The sequence below is a fragment of the Lepidochelys kempii genome, chromosome 5 (genome assembly GCF_965140265.1).
Source record: "Lepidochelys kempii isolate rLepKem1 chromosome 5, rLepKem1.hap2, whole genome shotgun sequence".
Taxonomy (NCBI): Eukaryota; Metazoa; Chordata; order Testudines; family Cheloniidae; genus Lepidochelys; species Lepidochelys kempii.
In genome coordinates this window covers 24,248,887-24,268,384 of record NC_133260.1, presented here as the reverse complement: position 1 = coordinate 24,268,384, position 19,498 = coordinate 24,248,887, and the positions used below count along the sequence as shown (strand labels likewise).

General features: G+C 42.8%; 1 protein-coding gene across 1 annotated transcript in view; it reads left to right on the top strand.

Moving 5' to 3' along the window:
• Nucleotides 1–19,498, top strand: part of ADAMTS12 (ADAM metallopeptidase with thrombospondin type 1 motif 12) — a 329,278-nt gene that overhangs the window by 234,701 nt on the left and 75,079 nt on the right. The window contains exons 14-16 of the mRNA XM_073343691.1: nt 9,674–9,794; nt 14,148–14,392; nt 15,724–15,865. Of these exons, the coding sequence (XP_073199792.1) occupies nt 9,674–9,794; nt 14,148–14,392; nt 15,724–15,865 (508 nt within the window). The remainder of the gene's footprint in view (nt 1–9,673; nt 9,795–14,147; nt 14,393–15,723; nt 15,866–19,498) is intronic.

Sequence of the window (19,498 nt, the reverse complement as noted above, 5' to 3'; positions counted from 1 at the left end):
CTTAGCCATGGAATTTAGCGAAGCTTGAAGGGCTGCTTGGAATTATGCCAATTTGTTATGGCCCTCAAAGCACTTCTCTGCCAGATGAGGGATTGTTGGAGCACAGAACCTTCTGGTAATCTTTGCCAACCTTTGGTACACCACTTACATTGGGTGGCATAGAGCCAACCAAGGATTCCACTAGTGTGGGAGAACTCTTAGATGCCTGTCCTAGGTAGTTTTAAGTCCCACTTTGCACTGGCCAAGTACTGCAAAGGGAAGCAAGAGTGTGCCAGGAGCTGAACATAATTACTAGTGTATTGTGTGGTGGGTTTTTTAAATTTTTTAATAACCTGGGCCTGACCTCGAAATTTCCTGCCACAATCAATGGTGGGCACAAAATTTTGGGCACAAAATTTCAGGCACGAAATTAAGTTATTTTAGAAAATTTGGCTTTTATCTGTTTTTTTTTTTGATCGAAAACATGAGGACAGCAGCTAAAAGACAGGATGAAGGATTTAGAAATAAAAGTGATTAATGACAAAAATAAAAGGAAGTGCTCTGATACTCTCTGGGGAAAGTAAAACATGGCCTGGGAACTACTAATTTAAAGTTGGTCTAATATATTGCACTGTCTTGGAACGTCTGTTATCAAGCTTTTTGGTGCAAACACTTCCTCTTATTCTGGTGAATATGGCATGCTGCATGCATGTAAACTTATGCCACCAACTGAGCTAACTTGGAGTGCAGCAGTTGTAACATGGCAGCCTAGTGGCAGCTATAAAGGAAGTTGTACCTTTAATAGCTGAAATGTCCAAAGCCATCATGAAGATATCAGTCTGGCAGAATTTGGGTGGGGCATAGGAAGAGGAGACTAAAATGAAGGTTTTATTTAATGAGAGACAGAAGATTGACCACTTTGGAATAACTATCTGGAGCTATGAACTGCATTTTCAGTGACGGGGGAAACTGGAATGTGGGCTCCTAGTATGATAACTGAGAAGGCACAGGGACTCCATTAGTGTTACAATAGCTGACAGTGATGTCTGATTTTGAACCACTGATTAAAAAGCAGGAGTTGAATACATCCTTTCTGGGCAGCAGCAGCTGAAACAGCGAAACAAGAAACGTGTTCCCGGTAGAATCATAGAATATTAAGGTTGGAAGGGACCTCAGGAAGTCATCTAGTCCAATCCCCTGCTCAAAGCAGGACCAACAACAACTAAATCATCCCAGCCAAGGCTTTGTCAAGCCGGGCCTTAAATCTGCTGGCAATGCTCCTACTAATACTGCCCAATAAGCCGTTGGTCTTCTTGGCAACTAGGGCACACTGCTGACTCATATCCAGCTTCTCATCCACTGTAATCCCCAGGTCCTTTTCTGCAGAACTGCTGCTTAGCCACTCAATTTACAATGAATAGCAATTAGGGCTGCTTGGAAATATTTGGATGGAATGTCAGAAAATGCTGATTCCTTAAAAATGAAACATTTTGTGAAATGTGCAGCTTTTGACAAAAGTTGATTTCAAAAGAAATATGAATGTTTCAATAAACTTTTCAGAGAGGAACATTTCCATTTTCCTCTTTGAAATAAATGTTCATTTTAATGTTTAAAATAAATTATATTCTATTATGAATTTTTTGAAAGTCAAAATTGGAATGAAATGTTTTCTTTTTATAAAACAAAACATTCCAATTAACCTGAAATTATAAATTAAAAAAAATACCGTGTAGCAGGAAATCTCAAATTTTTTTGCTTCAGTTTTGAACAGTAAATAAAACTTTGGAACACATGGCATTGCCTGCAAAATGTAAAATCTGGTCCCCGCCTGGTAAACTTGGTAACTTTGATTTGGCTAACCTTGAACAGATAGTTAGTTATTCAAGGTGCCTAGAATGCAATAAATATGTCCTCTGATAGACTTAGGTGCATGGTCCAACTCTATCTATTGAAGGTGTGCTAAATATGAAGTACTGAGCGTCCTCCACTCCCTTTGCTTCCAGTTGTAGTCGTAAGTTCTCAGCACCTCAGAGGATAAGGGCAATACTGGGCTTATCATTGTGGTATCTAAGCTCTTCCTACACCTTATTAGCACTACCTTTGACAGAACAACTATAATGCAGGGAGGCAAGAGTGGGGTCGTGAGCTACCCACTGCATTTGCGTATCTCTCTGCAACACATTGCACTGCTCATAAACTTAAGCCTGGCACTCTGAATGCTAAGGTATTTTTGTGTTAAAAGGCCTTAAATAGCAGTGAAGAGAATTTTTGCTTTTTTTAAAAAAAATTTAATCTTCTCCAAAGAGAGAAAGAGAAGCCAAGGTTACTGCAGAACTTCTTGACACAAACCTTGTTTTGCACAGGTTAGTCATTTAATGTCAAGGTATCACAGACATAGTTTAATATACTTGTTTGCCATGTTGGTGTAACCATGTTGGTCCCATGATACTAGAGAGACAAGGTGAGTGAGGTAATATCTTTTATGGGACCAACTTCTGTTGGTGAAAGAGACAAGCTTTTGAGCTATACCCGAGCTCTTCCTCAGGTCTGGGAAAAGTACTCCATATCACAGCTAAATACAAGGTGCACCAGATTGTTTAGCATAAGTAGTTAACACGTATTCTGAGACCTTCAAACAGCCCCCCAGCCTTGCCAAGCTCATCATCAGAAACAGGATCCCCACAGACCAGTACCCAGTAACTCAAAGTGGCACTAGACGCTGCCGTAACAGATTCAAAACCTGCAAACACTGCTTCTGTGATCAATACCCTTCACCGCACGCCTTTCAAGATCCATGGGTCACAACATGTGGTGTACCCCACCCAATACGCTAAATGCCCCAATAACAATTATGTGGGTAAAACGAGACAAACACTATGCTCTTGAATGAACTCGCACAGAAAATGGATAAAAGACAAAAACACCCTAACATCCGGGGGCAAACACTGTTCACAAATTCATAACTTTGCTAGACACTAAAAATCATGGTTTTAAGAAAGACACTGGATTTATGGCTTATTGAAACAATCTGTAACACACTTATGCCTTTTTGTCCTGTGACTGCAGAGGTGTTAACTGGCCACTTCATCTTAAAAGGTCTCTTACAATGTGTGTTAACTACTTATGCTAAACAATCTGTTCCACCTTGTATTTAGCTGTGATATGGAATACCTTTCCCAGACTTAAAGAAGAGCTCTGTGTTGTTCAAAAACTTCTCTCTTTCACCAACAGAAGTTGGTCCAATAAAAGATACTACCTCACCCACCTTGTCTGTCTAAGGGCATGTCTACATTAAAAAAGTCAACCTATGTTGGGTCTACTTACAACCACCGCTGTAATTACTGCAGTGATTCATGTCCACACTACCCTCCTTTTATCGATGGTGCGCGTCCTCACCAGAAGTGCTTCCATTGACTGAAGAGGGGCAGTGGATGGGGCTGAGAACCTGAGCTTTCAGTTCCACACCCAGCTCCCCACTGGGCGCCAGGCTGTCCCCCGGGCTCTCAGCTCCCCTCTCCCCACTGCAAGCTGGGCTCCTGGCTGCAAATGCCATGCCTGGAGTCCAGGTGGCTCCTGGGCAGTTGGCGGGGAGCTGGAAGCCTCCGGGCAGTAGCCTGGCTGGAAGTGGGGAGTAGGCAGGTACTGCCTAGCTTCGAGCGGGCAGCCCAGGTAGCAGCTGGAGACCCCCACCCAACCCAGGGACAGCTGGGCTTTGTCAATTTCAGGGCTCCAGCATGGAGTCCTGAAATTGACAAGAATGACAGCCAACAGCCCATGTAAGTAATGCAGTACCTACACAGACACTGTGTTACCTTAACAACACTGACATAAGCCTTATGCCTCTTGTGGAGGTGGAGTAATTATGTCGGTGTAGTAGGGCACTTACATTGGTGGGAGCAAGACTGTTATGTACAGTGACATAATTAGGTCGATGTAAGCTGCCTTACGTCAATCTACCTCAGTAGTGTGGACCAAGCCTAATAGTCTAACATAATTATTCAATCTGGGACTTTCCACTGCCACGGCATAACTACTGCAAATACTGTAATGGCTTTTTTAATAGTTGGTGCCTGGAGGAAAGGTGTTTCTAGACATTAAGGGCTAGAGGAAAATTTGAGGGAAAGTCCCTCTCCGTCTAGATTAATTTGACAGATGGATCATCTTATCAGGAAGCTGTAGATTATAAAGCCTCAGATGGAGTATTGTGTCCAGTTCTAGGCGCCACATTTCAGGGAAGATGTGGACAAATTGGAGAAAGTCCAGAGAAGAGCAACAAAAATGATTAAAGGTCCAGAAAACATGACCTATGACGGATGATTGAAAAAACTGGGTTTGTTTACCCTGGAGAAGAGAAGACTGAGGGGGGACATAACAGTTTTCAAGGTGGTTGAAAGGTTGTTACAAGGAGGAGAGTGAAAAATTGTTCTCGCTAATCTGAGGATAGGACAAATAGCAATGGGCTTAAATTGCAGCAAGGAAGATTTAGGTTGGACATTAGGAAAAACTTCCTAACTGTCAGGGTGGTTAAGCACTGGAATAAATTGCCTAGGGAGTTTGTGAAATCTCCATCATAGGAGGTTTTTAAGAACAGGTTAGATAAACACCTGGCAGCAATGGTCTAGTTATTACATAGTCCTGCCTTAGTGCAGGGACTTGGCTAGATGACCTAATGAGATCTCTCTAGTCCTACACATCTATGATTCTCTGATTATCTGATGGTAGCTAGTGCTAGATCGAAATAAAAATAAAAAACAGAACAAAAGGGAACACAATATCCCTATAACGGGGTGGCTTGCCTCTGGACTGGAGAGCCTGGGGCTAAGCCAACCCTGATTACAGACTAAGCCCTACTTGAGCAGGATCAAGCAATTCCCCATAAAGAGGAGAAGCTGGCTGCAGTAATGGGAACAAGAGCCAGGCCTGAATGGCCTGGTTGGTGATAAGGACCAACTGGGGAAAGGGCTGGAGGGAGAGACAGGCTGTAAGATGAGAGAGTAAGGAAAACTCTCAAGGCCTGGGTGAGACCCTGATGAAAGAGGGAAGAGACTGGGAAAATATCTCCATGCAAGGAGGCCTGAGAGGAACCCTGATTAAGCAAAGAAGAGACAGAGATCTGGAGGAGTATTTAAAGGTTGTGTGGGAAGTGGCCCTGGGGAAAACTGCAGCACAGGTAGAGGAGCAGAACTAGTTGTTCAGTACAAGGCCCAGGACTGGAACCCAGAGTAGGGGCTGGGACTGGATACTCCTGCTGGCCCCCAAGAAGGGGGTGTACAAGCCCACTGCAAGAGTTATTGAGCCCAGCCAGGGGACAACAGGTTGTGGAAGAGCCCCCAGAGAGGGGAAAGGATTTTTGTTTGTATTAAAGATATTCTGGGGACTCTTAGTTTGGAAACTGTGACCCCAGAAAGCGTGGACTTAAGATGGTGACCTGGCTGCCCAGCTGAGTTTCTGACAGAAAAATCGCCACAGCAGCAGAGTGACTGTCAGCAGGGGGCACTAGCTCTTCAAGGGAGCTGCTATACCACACCTGGCCATGAGGGGGCACTTAGCGATGAGTGAACTCGGTTACAATCTCATACAGCAAGATAGTGTTAGAGAAGTTAGCTAGTACCACAACTGAAAGGGTGTTTTACATGAGTAGAACAATGAGAGAAAATAACACATCAACATTACAATAATCTATTTTAATGTGTGGGTGGGGCCTGGCCGAAGGCCTCCAGCTACCTTAACAAAAATAATTTAAAACCATTACTATCATCAAAGCATGTTGGCGGCAGGTTTACTTTCTGTAACTTTAGCCCATCTTCTTGAATTACAATCAGCATTTCAGGGCCTCCTGGTGGTTGAGCTTCTAGAAAGTGACAGACTATGTGGCACAGAGCCTGAGCACAGTTTCATGATGCTGAGTCACACAAGGATAGGAAGGAGGAGCCCCAAGAATTAACCCTGTAAGGCATAATATCTTCTGAGCGCTGGGGAGGAACACGGTGTGAAGTGACTCTTGCTACACTTTTTTAAATGGCGCGGCAAGCGCTTCTTCCAGCACATTCATCCCAGTAGGCAGGCAGTGAAGGTGACTCTGATCAGAAATTAGCCTCTCTCCTCTGTCCCTTGCACACAAAAACACACCAGGAGCCGTTTTATTGCTAGGAGGGGGAATGGCACCCTATATACTCTCTTCCTCCTATGGGGAAGGCATAATGTAGCCCTTCATTTCTGAATAATTTGAATAGAAAACAAATTGTTGCAACTTTTCTCTCTTGCCTCCTTTGGCAACCCAGTGTTGGAATTTCATGACGTGAAATGACTAATCGTTTTTCAAGGGGCCCTCTTAAACAGAGTGTACAAACTCTGAGGAGTGAAAGGACAGTGCTACTGCAGATGCTCAGATACCACAGGGATGAGCACTAGGCAGGTAGGCCAGACAGAAATGAGTGCTCTTGAGCATGGCACTGTCTATTTGTGCTTACCCATGGAAGCTATTGGTATGGAAAACTCCCTTTATATTAATCTAGCTGATAGTATTTTAATGAACAATTAAGGTTTAGCTTTTCAAGATACAGAATAAGTTTCAACATTGGGCAAAATGCTTCCACTATGTCAAGTAAAATTGATCTTGGTTTAGTTATGTCCGGGATGAATTTGGCCTGTTAATCAGATTTTTTAATCCTTACAAAATTTTATTTGCTGTCTGAAAATCTGTCTTGAACAGAACCATGTTACAATAGTAGTTCTCTTTATATTTCCAGGCACAACCACATTAAGATTGAGAGTACATATCAGCAATGTAGAGTGAACTATATTACTGGTATGTTGTAGTAATTCCCAAACAAACATTATTAACCAAGGACATTCAGAGTTAAGGTTAGTCTTTAAAGAAATCCAAGCACATTAAGTTATGGCAATGCATGGTTCGGGCAGCATTGAGAGCATTTTAGGTGCCCTAAGTTGACATGCCCGTTGAAATTGGCTGCCATCTCCCAATGTTCTCATTGGGATTGAGAAAACAAGTTGCCCTCAGCTAAGATGCCCTCTTTCAAAATAGCCCCTAGAGCTGTCCGGAAAAAAATCTTTCCCTCTCTTTTTTTTTTTTAAATGAAAAAGCTTTCATCCCGAATCAGGCTGAAAGGTGAGTAATTCACAGGTTTTCACAGGAGGGGAAGAATGTAAAAAAAGTTCAACTTCAGGAGACCAGAAATGGAAATTTTCTGCATGTTCTGCATGCTACCAGACTCCCCAAAATTCATTTTGTGCCCAGAGGGGAAGTGCTGTACAGTAATTTTGGGGAGGATACACACTGTATTCTTCATACATAAAGAGGTTGAATCCTTGTTTTACGTGCCACCAGCCCTTCTATAATGATTACATCTGACTGTGGTAGCGAAGCACTATTGATATGTTTTAACATTTGTTAAAATGACTTGTGACAATGGTATGTAAAATTCAGTTCTTTTTTAAATCTCTGGTAATAACAAATATCTTAAATTCCCTGTGCCACAGTTAAGGTGGCAGGCTCTGCATCTTCAGAAGTAATTGTCTATACAAAATAAAAGTTTAAAGTTAAATGTTACATTAAGTCACAGTTCCTGAGATAACTATATCTTTGACCCCTTTGTGGCCTCTGGATGGGCACCACACTAAGGTCTCAGGTCTCTAGCTATTACCTTTTCTCAGAACAGGAGTTTGCAATCCAGTCCCTCCAGACAGGGGATTTGGGATTCAGACACCCACAATTCATTGTGATTATTCAGCAGGTCTGACCAGCTTCAGGTTCACCACTGTTAACCATTGACAGGATTAACCAGTGACCAGCCAGCTTTCATAAAGCAAAGTACGATTTATTCAGAATAAAAAAAGTTACAGAGAAAACCTATCTTAGAAAACAATAAACTATTTATATGCAATTCTAACATATCATGCAGTCACTCATCTTCCACATGGGGTTAAAGTACTGCAGGTTCTTTCCTCAGGATCTCTGTCTTGGTCCCAGTTTCACATCAATTTTTGAACCTACTGTGAGTGTCCTGTCTCCCAGATCATGATTGTCTCTTTATAGAGTTTCCAGTTCTTTGTCTGCAAGACTTCTTGAACCAGATCAAACTACTCTGTGCTATTTCCCACAGAAGGTGAACATTCCACAGACTTGTTACCCCTAATGGCTTTAGTTCCTGCAGGAAATATCCTTTAGTTCATCTGTTGAGCCAGGCTACAATCACTAGCCAACCTATACATTTACACATAACACTTATAAATTTGATACAGTAGCATTTGAATACTCTATGGGTCCTTAGCATCTGTCATATCTTAATATAGGTCTTTGAATAGTCCATGTTTCCAAAGCATTGCATCCTTCGTATCTTACATTCTAGCTTTTCTTTAGTACTAAATTCTTTCCTCTGTTTCTGAGATAGTCTATTTAAATATATTTTAGGATCCTTTTCTTATGGCCATTAGAGGCGCATAGGGTCAGATTTTCTCCTGCATCCAAGTTCTGCTCCGTGCAAGAGAAAGAAGTTCCAGCTCTTTGAACCTGTGAGCTGCCCTGCACTACCCCAAAGCTGATCTAAAGCAAACTGGATTGTTCTACCTTCTGTCACTGGAATATGGTCCTAAGGGACTATATATGGATGGATGATTGGCTGGGCATAATTCCACCATACCTCACCTCCAGGCCCTCTGACATGCTCCTCTGTGTTGGGGAGGTGCAGAGGCTGGCTTCACTGGTGTAAAGCTTTATGCCAGCAGAGAATTCCTCTCCATTAGCAGGTTTCAGAGTAGCAGCCGTGTTAGTCTGTATCCGCAAAAAGAAAAGGAGGACTTGTGGCACCTTGGAGACTAACCAATTTATTTGAGCATAAGCTTTCATGAGCTACAGCTCACTTCATTGGATGCATGCAGTGGAAAATACAGTGGGGAGATTTACCATACACACTGAAACAAGAGTGATCAGGTAAGGTGAGCTATTCTCCATTAGCAGATTTCTCTGCTGGGCAGCTATAGCCAGAATCCAGTCACTTCGTACCACCTGAGTGGCACAAAGAATCTGAAGCAGAAACCAGCATCTGACCTATTCTTTCTAGAGCTGTTCTGTGGCCATGCTTGCATAAACTCAGCATTTTCTACAACTGAATCCCCAAAATATGCATTAAACTGCCATTGGGTACCAATGTTCGTACAAGTTCCAAGCATTCATTATAATGAGTGTGTCTTTCAAGTCTGTCAAAAAATGTTCATGTTAGTGATATACTTGCAAAGGTTAGTAGATAAAAATTAGGCCACTAACACTGCTACTTTTTAGACCAATGGGCAAAACACTTGCTTGGGAAATCTGGGATATCTGTATGCCATACAAAAGTAGAGAAGAATCCAGGACATGCTGGACAATGAAGGTCAATTGAGAGGTGTGTTTCTGTTAAAATAATGACTTCTTGTAACCATTGCATGGTTCATAGCATGTACAGTGCAAATAATGGCTGTCACTCTTGTCCACTGTGCATGATTTTATACTTAAATAAGATGTGACAGTCTCTGGTATTAAGTGTGTGCACATAAAATATGTTGTATTCAGTGAAATCAGTTCATTTCCCCTTCTGAAGCAGCTGATTAGAAGCTGACACCGGAGTCAGTGATACATTAGGTCTGGAGCAATTCATTATAGATAGAATATTTATTTTGAAAATGTCTTTCCTTTTAGACTGTTGGCTGTGATTATGAGATAAATTCCAATGCAACTGAAGATCAATGTGGAGTTTGCCTAGGAGATGGATCTGCTTGTCAGACGGTGAAGATGATGTTCAATCAGAGTGAAGGATTAGGTAAAGAGGGGCTTTTTTTTCTTCTTTTCTTGCTGAGACTGTTTCTGCAAATAATGAGGCTTGAAAAATTCTTCTCATTTCAAGTTGGTGAGTAATCTGAATGGCAAATTACCAGTGGAGACTCCTCACTGAAGGCTTTGCGTAGTCTGTTTTGGATCAAAGACGATTCTTTAGCCTGTACTGTGAAATGGCTTTGAGTGCACCTTGACCAATTAAATACCAGTTTTGCCTCCTGGATGTTGGATGTCAACAGCCTTCACTGCAAATTACCCAGATAATAAATAGCCAGCAAGCTCATTTGCAAAAGGTATTGTGATACAGCATGGCCAGAGGGCATCAGGAAGGTGATAGAGGGGAGATATGTAAGCCCCAGGATGATGAGAGCCTTATTCCCTGTAGAGGGAAGAGAGGTTGCTATAAATTAATTAGAGCACCTGAAGCCAATTAGAGCACCTGAAGCTAGTCACCTGATAAAACCCCCCTGCTTCAATCAGACAGTTGGAGGGGTTGAAGCAGAGTGGTTTGGTGTTGGAGCAGAGAGCAGTTTGGAGGGAAGCAGAGGAAAGTTTGAAGAAGTGCTGTGGCAGGCCAGAAGACCAAGACCCTAGGTAAAGGAAAACCCGGCTTCTGCAGAGCAGAGGTTCTTCACAGACACAAGGGGTTGGGAGAAACCTGGCCCAAGCAGAGAGAGGGCAGGAAGCCCCACAAGCTGAAGGGCTGAAGAGGGAAGTAGCTCAGGGGAAGGAATCACTAGTTCAAGTGGTTTGCTGCTATCCCTAGGGCCCCTGGGCTGGGACCCAGAGTAGAGGGTGGGCCCGGGTTCCTCCCTCTCCACTCCCCTTTTTTGGGATACTAGTGGGACAGTTAATACCCCAGAGTTTCTCAGGGGTGAGAAATGGTGCCCTGAATGCCCCCCACAAGAAGAGAAAGCGCGGGACCCCTCATAGTAGTGCTGGCAATTTGCCACACGTGGTGTCGGGGTGGGATTGCCGTGCTGTGCACTTAAACCAGGGTTAGCCAAAACCATCCCATCCCTAAGATGGACCGTGTGGTCCAGGCCCTAATACAAGCCACTGCGGCCCAGCAGAAGGCTACCTGGGTCCAAGCAACCACCCAACAGGAGGCAACTCGGATACAGCAGGAGACTAATCATCTGTTGATGAGTCAGGCTGCCCAGGACCGAGCCCTGCTGCAGGAGCTGGTGAACCAGATGAAGGCCCTTATGGAGCTGAATCGCAACTGCGATGGGACCCGGACCATATGGACCAGCCACTGCCTACAGAAAATAACATGGGAGGATGATGTGGAGGCATACCTCCAGGCTTTTGAAAGAGCAGCCTGTGGGAGGCCTGGCCCCAAGATCAGTGGTCTGGTATCCTTGCCCCGTTCCTGTGTGGGAAGGCCCAGAAGGTCTACTACGATATGGCCGCGGAGACTACAGCAGATTACCCCCAGACTGGACAAATTGCTGCGACTCCATGCCAAGTATGCCACCGCCTATTTAGAAGACATAGTCATCCATAACCCTGACTGGGAAATGCACCTAGGAAAAGTAGAAGCGGTGCTAGACACCCTGCGGAAGGCCGGCCTCACTGCCAACCCTCCCAAGTGCATGATAGGGCTAGCTGAGGCCAGATACCTCGGGCATGTAGTAGGGAGAGGCTTGGTGAAACCCCAATGGAACAAAGTGGAGGCAGTACAGGGTTGGCCTTGACCATTCTGCAAAAAAGCGGGTCAGAGCATTTCTAGGGATAGTAGGGTACTATCGGAGATTCATCCCTCATTTTGCCACAAGAGCAGGGCCCTTGACTGACCAGATAAAAGCCCGGGGCCCCAAGGTAGTAAAGTGGACTGATGTGGCAGAAGGAGCATTCGCAGATTTAAGGACAGCCCTTTGCTGTCATCCAGTAATCATAGCCCCAGACTTTGAGAAGGAATTCGTCCTACAAACAGATGCCTCGGAGGTAGGGCTAGGAGCCGTCCTTTCAAAGATGGTAGAGAAGGAGGAACACCCGATCCTGTACCTCAGCTGGAAACTCCTCCCCAGGGAACAAAAGTATGCCATCATTGAAAAGGAATGTCTGGCAGTAAAATGGGCCATGGAGACTCTCCGCTACTACCTACTGGGGTGACGGTTTACCCTCATGACAGACCATTCCCCGCTCCAGTGGATGCACAGAAACAAGGAGAAGAACGCAAGAGTGACTAGGCGGTTCCTATCCCTGCAACCCTTCCATTTCCAGGTACAGCATAGAGCCGGAAGCCAACACGGCAACACTGATGGCCTGTCACGACAGCACTGCCTCTGGTCTCAAGTAGCCCAACCCCATGGCATTGAGCGTGGGTTGCGGGGGGAGAATATGTGATACAGCATGGCCCAGAGGTCAGCAGGAGGGTGATAGAGAGGAGATATGTAAGCCCCAGGATGATGAGAGCCTTATTCCCCGTAGAGGGAAGAGAGGTTGCTATAGATTAATTAGAGCACCTGAAGCCAGTCACCTGATAAAAAAAAAAACCCAGCTTCAATCAGACAGTTGGAGGAGTTGAAGCAGAGTGGTTTGGTGTTAGAGCAGAGAGCAGTTTGAAGGAGAGCAGTTTGGAGGGAAGCAGAGGAGAGTTTGAAGAAGTGCTATGGCGGGCCAGAAAACCAAGGCCCTAGATAAAGGGAAACTTGGGGATTCATTCCCTGGGTGGCCATAGATCCAGGTATATCAGTTTTATCTGCCCATTTGCAGCCCATTTCCCCATGTAGGCAGCAGGAAGGGGTGTGGCTGGGTTGATCTCTGGATAATGTAATGGTCCATAGAGGATGCCTGAGCTGTTCCCTGGATGTTCTATGTTATTCTCATTCATCTCAGAGAGTGCTAGTTCAGATACCCTGTGCCAGCAGTGAACTATTTCACTGCTCACCAGGTGCATGTAAAAAAGGAGAGGGACGATTATTTTATGAAGATCTGCTCAATTTGGTACCATGAGCAAGCGGGCTTGAAAGAAAGCACCACTTTTCCCCTGCTCCCAGTGAAGGAGGAGCCAAACCCAAAGAACCTAGCAGAACCCAGTGGGAAATCAGGAGATAATTCAGCTGGTCAAAAGAAAATGAATGTAATACAAAGATCAGAATGCAAAAATACATTATCAAGCTGTCCCAGTATACTTTAAAACCAAGTTTTTGAGCTACACTGGAAGGGTCATCCCAAATAATTGTATCTGTTGAGTTGTTGCTTGACAGATTTTTGTTAAATTTTTATTTTTAACACTAATTTTAACAAACATTATTCTAAAGAAGCTTGAATCCAAACTTACTGTGTGGCACTTCCATACTTCACAGAGGTGTTGCGAGGATAAATACATTAGAGACTGAAGTGCTCCGATACCACGGTAATGGGTGTCAGATAAGCACCTAAGATAGATATTAAAGATTGCTCAGTATGGCTTAGAGCCAAATCCTGCTTGCCTAACTCACATGAGTAGACCTGCTGAGGCCATTAAGACTATTTGTGTGAGTAAGGCAAGCAGAATTTAATTCTAAATCCTGGTCTACACTAGGAAGTTTTACTGGTAAAATTTGCCTTATTTCAGCACATGACCACACTCAATTTTGAGTACTGTCAGTAAAAACTGGACTTTCTGTTGTTGGCTGAAAACAAACCTCTCTACTTGGCCCCCATCGCTGCAGTGTCTGAGTGACTGTCTTTCATGGATTTACCCTCACAACACCCCTGTGAGGCAGGAAAGTGTTGTTGCCCCTATTTGACAGAGGGAGAACGAAGGGACAGAGATGCTAAGTGACTTTCACAAGGTCACACAAGAAGTTCGTGGTACAACAGGGACTTGAATCCAGATCTCACAAGTCTCAGGCTAGTGCCCAAAGCACTGTATCCCTTCTCTCATACACTGATGACAGCTGATAACGTTCCCTGCAACTTTCAAAAATCCTTCCCCATAGGAGGCATCATGACGTAATGCAACTGCCACAGATTTTCTCCGCTGACGTATACCCATGTCCCAGTATATGTGGTAGATGTTGCCACCTATTCCGTCCTCAATGGAGTTCCTCTAGATTTACTCTGATGTACTTCAGAGAAGAATGAATCTCAATATGTCTTCTAATAGCCGAAATAATAAGCGTATTCCTGTCCTCTAATTGATTCTTGCAACCTAGGAAAACTTTGCATTGAAAGGCACTGTTAACTAGATTTAAAAAGAGACACTGAAACTTAAACCGTATGATAGTATGCTCATCTTACATATTTGCAAGTGTGGCTGATGTTTGTATTTTAAAAAGATAAGTAATGCATAATCACTTTCTATTGTAACAATAATCATTTAAATGAATCTGTCTTGTCTCCATAGGCTATGTTGACATTGAACTGATTCCAAAAGGAGCAAGGGACATAAGAGTAGTAGAAGTGGCAGAAGCAGGAAATTTCCTCGCAGTGCGGAGCGAAGACCCAGAAAAGTATTACCTAAATGGGGGATTTATTATTCAGTGGAATGGAGCATACAAAGTGGCAGGAACAACATTTCAATATGAGAGAAAAGGAGATCTCGAAAATCTGACAGCATCTGGACCCACCAATGAGTCAGTGTGGATACAGGTACAGTAAAGGATCAGCAGCAGAAGCTGATAACTGGCTGGAAGCAGAATGATCTGGAGCTTTGAAAACAAGGCAGGAAAAAATAACTCTACTTTTATAACTTACTCCATTAATTTTCCAACAAAAAATCCTTCATTATCTTGGTTTGGCATTGAATGTAGTCATATGACTGAAGGCCTTGATTCAATAGTTACTTAAGCACATGCCTACCGTTAAGAACATGAGTACTCCCATTTACTCTACTTAAAATTAGCTATGTGCTTGAGTACCTTGATGAACTGGGGCCAAAAATCCAGAGAGGGAAAGACCTATTTAATCATTCAATCCCCGCTACCTAAAAGTGCTCCGACGATATATGTTCTGTTGATTTATCCAGTCTAGCTTTAAATATATCAAACTAATATTTACCTTGGGGAAGGTACTTGTATTCCCTTTTGCTGTCTGTCTCTCTGAATGTATCCATCCTGCTCTTTTTTTCCTGTTTACTTAGTATGTCATAGATATATATTAAACATAAGACCATAGAAAAACGGGAGGAAGGAATGGAACCTACTTGTGCACGACTCCCACATCTTGAATTTATGGGAAGGATGTATCCAAGTGATTTTAATGGATGATCCATGTTCAGTGCACAGAGAGGGGACTTAGAGCAGGGAAATAAGATTTCTGTCAGTGTTCAATGTTGCCTGGTTAGGTAGGAGTAAACCATTTTATGGAATTGTTTCAGTATTTTATCCCCTAAAGATTAACTCCTTCCCCGCCTCTGTTATCTGCCAAAAGTAAATGAACAATTTATTTGACTTGCTTACTGCCTGTTTCTGCTAAGAATTTTCCTCTTTATTTAAGGAGACATGTTAAAAAACAATGTTAAAGAAATGTTTTGATAAATATGCTGCTATCTGCTGAGCTACTAGAAGGAACAGCTGCCATATGGTTGGGACACTATCGTTTATAAAATTTGCATATAAATATAGGTGTTAATAAAATGTCCATTTTCAATTATCTCAGTTTGGTTATTTTGCATAGCCTTGTCTTTTAGTTGATAGGATACCATATACTCTGACCCAAATTTTCACAAGTATGCTTGCAAAAGTATTTGCTTGCTTTAGCGCACCCCACATTTAAATGCACCTACTCCCTCCCCATACCTGTACACAAGTGAGGGTTTGATGTATACATTTCTCAAGGGCAGGCATCCTTCAAGAGTCATATGTTCCCAGGTTGGGTGCCTGTAAATATCTGCAGACACTTTGAACTCTACTCTTGAAGATGTGGGCCAGGGTGTTATAATCACAGCCAATACATAATTTAATCACATCTATTTTTTTTAGCTACTCTTTCAGGAAAATAACCCGGGAATAAAGTATGAATATACTATACGTAAAGAAGGAAGCCTTGAGAATGAAGTAGGGGACCCAGAATATTTTTGGCAATATGGAGGCTGGACGGATTGCAGTGTGACATGTGGAAGAGGTTAAAAAACATGCTTTTTTTCTATCATCCTTTTCATTCTCTGACATCTGATTTACTCTGTTTATTATAGATTAATAGATTATGAAGGGACCACTGTGATTATCTAGTCTGACCTCTTGCACAGCTAGGTTTGGCAGAATTTGACTTATTTTTTAAAATAATTTGACAGATAATATTGATGTGTTTAAGAATCCCCTCCCCCCATTTGTATAGAGTTAATTTTCACAGTTGTGGGAAATTACTGGTTGGGGGTGGGAGTGTCACACAATAGGTATATAATGACGATATACTTGAGATTCAAAAAGTTAAAGATTTATAAACTGGCTGTTTTAACAGAGCTGTAAATATGTTTTATGCAGTATTCATTGCATGTTTTATATACATTCAGATGGGACTGTAATAAGTTCACAAGTAGCATTTTCTTACTTTTTTATCTATAGATTTCAGTTATCATCAATGGAAATATTTTTTCGTAGGTTTTTGTTTGTATGGTGAAATCAATGTTTACTGATACATTTCTAATCTTTCCAAGCCTATGTGTAACACAGGCCATAGAACTGCCCTGAATTAATTCCTGTTGAACTAGAACATGTCTAAATCTAATGTTGATTTTAAAAATTGCCAGTGATGGAGAATCCACCATAATCCTTTGTTAAAATTGCTTAGGGGGCAGCAAATGGGTTTTTATAACATCTAGCCTGAATTTCATCCTCTTCTAAAAACCAGGCTGAAAAAATGAGTTTAACAGTGAGGGTAATCAATGTTGCACCTTATTTCCAATCTGAATTTCTTTAGCTTCAACTTCCAGCCATTCAGTCCTGTTAGTCCTATGTCTGCTAGTCTGAAGAGCCCATTATCAAATTTTTGTTCCCAGTGTAGATATTTAGAAACTGTGATCCAGTCACCCCTTAACCTTCTTTATGTTAAGGACCTCAGTCTGTTTAGTTTGAGTCTGTCACTACAAGCCATGTTTTCTAATCCTTTAATCATTCTCTTGGCTCTTCTCTGAACCCTCTCCAATGTACCAACAACCTTCTTGAATTGTGAACACCAGTATTCCAGCAGCGGTTGCATCTGTGCCAAATTGATTGATTGGCGATCCCTCAATTTGAGGATGATCTCTACCTTGGATTTACATATGGGTCCTGAGATGACTCAGGAGTCCAATCCTGGAACCGCAAATCTGCCTGCAGTAGGTACAGACATTTTGTGGCAGGCCAACGGCCTGCTGGGAGAAAGTTATTTCTTTTTCCTTCCTCCCCTCTCTCTTTTCAGCTTTGAGGACAAGGCGCTTCTCCTCAAAGCGGGCCACTGCCTGATGGAGGATATGGCGCCATTGCGGTGGGTTGGTGGCTTGCTTTTCCCAGCTTGTGATGTCCACATCAGTTTTCTTAAGATACGCTTTCAGTGTGTCTTTGTAGCATTTCCTCTGACCACCATGTGCGTCTGTGCCAAATACAGAGGTAATATAACCTTCCTACTCCTGCCTATTTCCCCGTTAATACATCCAAGGTTCACATTTGCCCATTTGGTCACAGCATTGCACTAGGAGCTCATGTTCAGCTGATTATGATCCACCCCCAAGTCTTATTAAGAGTCACGGCTTCCCAGGATAGAGTCCTACATCTTGTAAGTATGTCCCACATTCTTTGCTTCGAGATGTATAGCTTTACACTCGGCCATATCAAATGTATTACACACAGTTTACCAAGGAACCCAGATTGCTCTACATCATTGATGTGTCGTCTCCATTATATATCACCCCCTCAGTCTTTGAGTCATCTGCAAACTTTATCATTGATTTTATTTTTTCTTCCAAGTCATTGATGATAATGTTAAATAGCATAGGGCCAAGTACTGATCGCTGCAGGACTTCACTAGAAACACACTGGCTGAATGATGATTCCCTGTTTACAATTACAGTTTGAAACCTATCATTTAGCCCGGTTTTAATCCACGTAATGTGTGTCATCATGTTAATTTTGTATCTTCTAGTGTTTTAATCAAAATATCATGCAGTACCAAATCGAATGTCTTACAGAAGTCTAAGTACATTAATTATCTCTATTATCTTTCTCTCTCACACACACACACACACAAACTCACTCTCTCTGATTTACTTGTGGCACCTTAGAGACTAACCAATTTATTTGAGCATAAGCTTTCGTGAGCTACAGCTCACTTCATCGGATGCATACTGTGGAAACTGCAGAAGACATTATATACACAGAGACCATGAAACAATACCTCCTCCCATCCCACTCTCCTGCTGGTAATAGCTTATCTAAAGTGATCACTCTCCTTACAATGTGTATGATAATCAAGGTGGGCCATTTCCAGCACAAATCCAGGTTTTCTCACCCCCCCCCCACACACACACACAAACTCACTCTCCTGCTGGTAGTAGCTCATCCAAACTGACCACTCTCCTTACAATGTGTATGATAATCAAGGTGGGCCATTTCCAGCATAAATCCAAGTTTAACCAGAACGTCTGGGGGGCAGGGGTAGGAAAAAACAAGGGGAAATAGGTTACCTTGCATAATGACTTAGCCACTCCCAGTCTCTATTTAAGCCTAAATTAATAGTATCCAATTTGCAAATGAATTCCAATTCAGCAGTTTCTCGCTGGAGTCTGGATTTGAAGTTTTTTTTGTTTTAAGATAGCGACCTTCATGTCTGTAATTGCGTGACCAGAGAGACTGAAGTGTTCTCCGACTGGTTTATGAATGTTATAATTCTTGACATCTGATTTGTGTCCATTTATTCTTTTACGTAGAGACTGTCCAGTTTGACCAATGTACATGGCAGAGGGGCATTGCTGGCACATGATGGCATATATCACATTGGTGGATGTGCAGGTGAACGAGCCTCTGATAGTGTGGCTGATGTTATTAGGCCCTGTGATGGTGTCCCCTGAATAGATATGTGGGCACAGTTGGCAACGGGCTTTGTTGCAAGGATAGGTTCCTGGGTTAGTGGTTCTGTTGTGTGGTATGTGGTTGTTGGTGAATATTTACTTCAGGTTGGGGGGCTGTGAGAGTGGGATGGGAGGAGGTATTGTTTCATGGTCTCTGTGTATATAATAAGAAAAGGAGTACTTGTGGCACCTTAGAGACTAACCAATTTATTTGAGCATGAGCTTTCGTGAGCTACAGCTCACTTCATCGGATGCATACTGTGGAAACTGCAGTAGACGTTATATACACACAGAGACCATGAAACAATACCCCCTCCCACCCCACTGTCCTGCTGGTAATAGCTTATCTAAAGTGATCATCAAGTTGGGCCATTTCCAGCACAAATCCAGGTTTTCTCACCCTCCACCCCCCCACACACAAACTCACTCTCCTGCTGGTAATAGCTTATCCAAAGTGACCACTCTCCCTACAATGTGCATGATAATCAAGGTGGGCCATTTCCAGCATAAATCCAGGTTTTCTCACCCCCCCCCACCCCCATACACACACAAACTCACTCTCCTGCTGGTAATAGCTCATCCAAAGTGACCACTCTCCCTACAATGTGCATGGTAATCAAGGTGGGTCATTTCCAGCACAGATCTAGGCTTGAGAAAACCTGGATTTGTGCTGGAAATGGCCCAACTTGATGATCACTTTAGATAAGCTATTA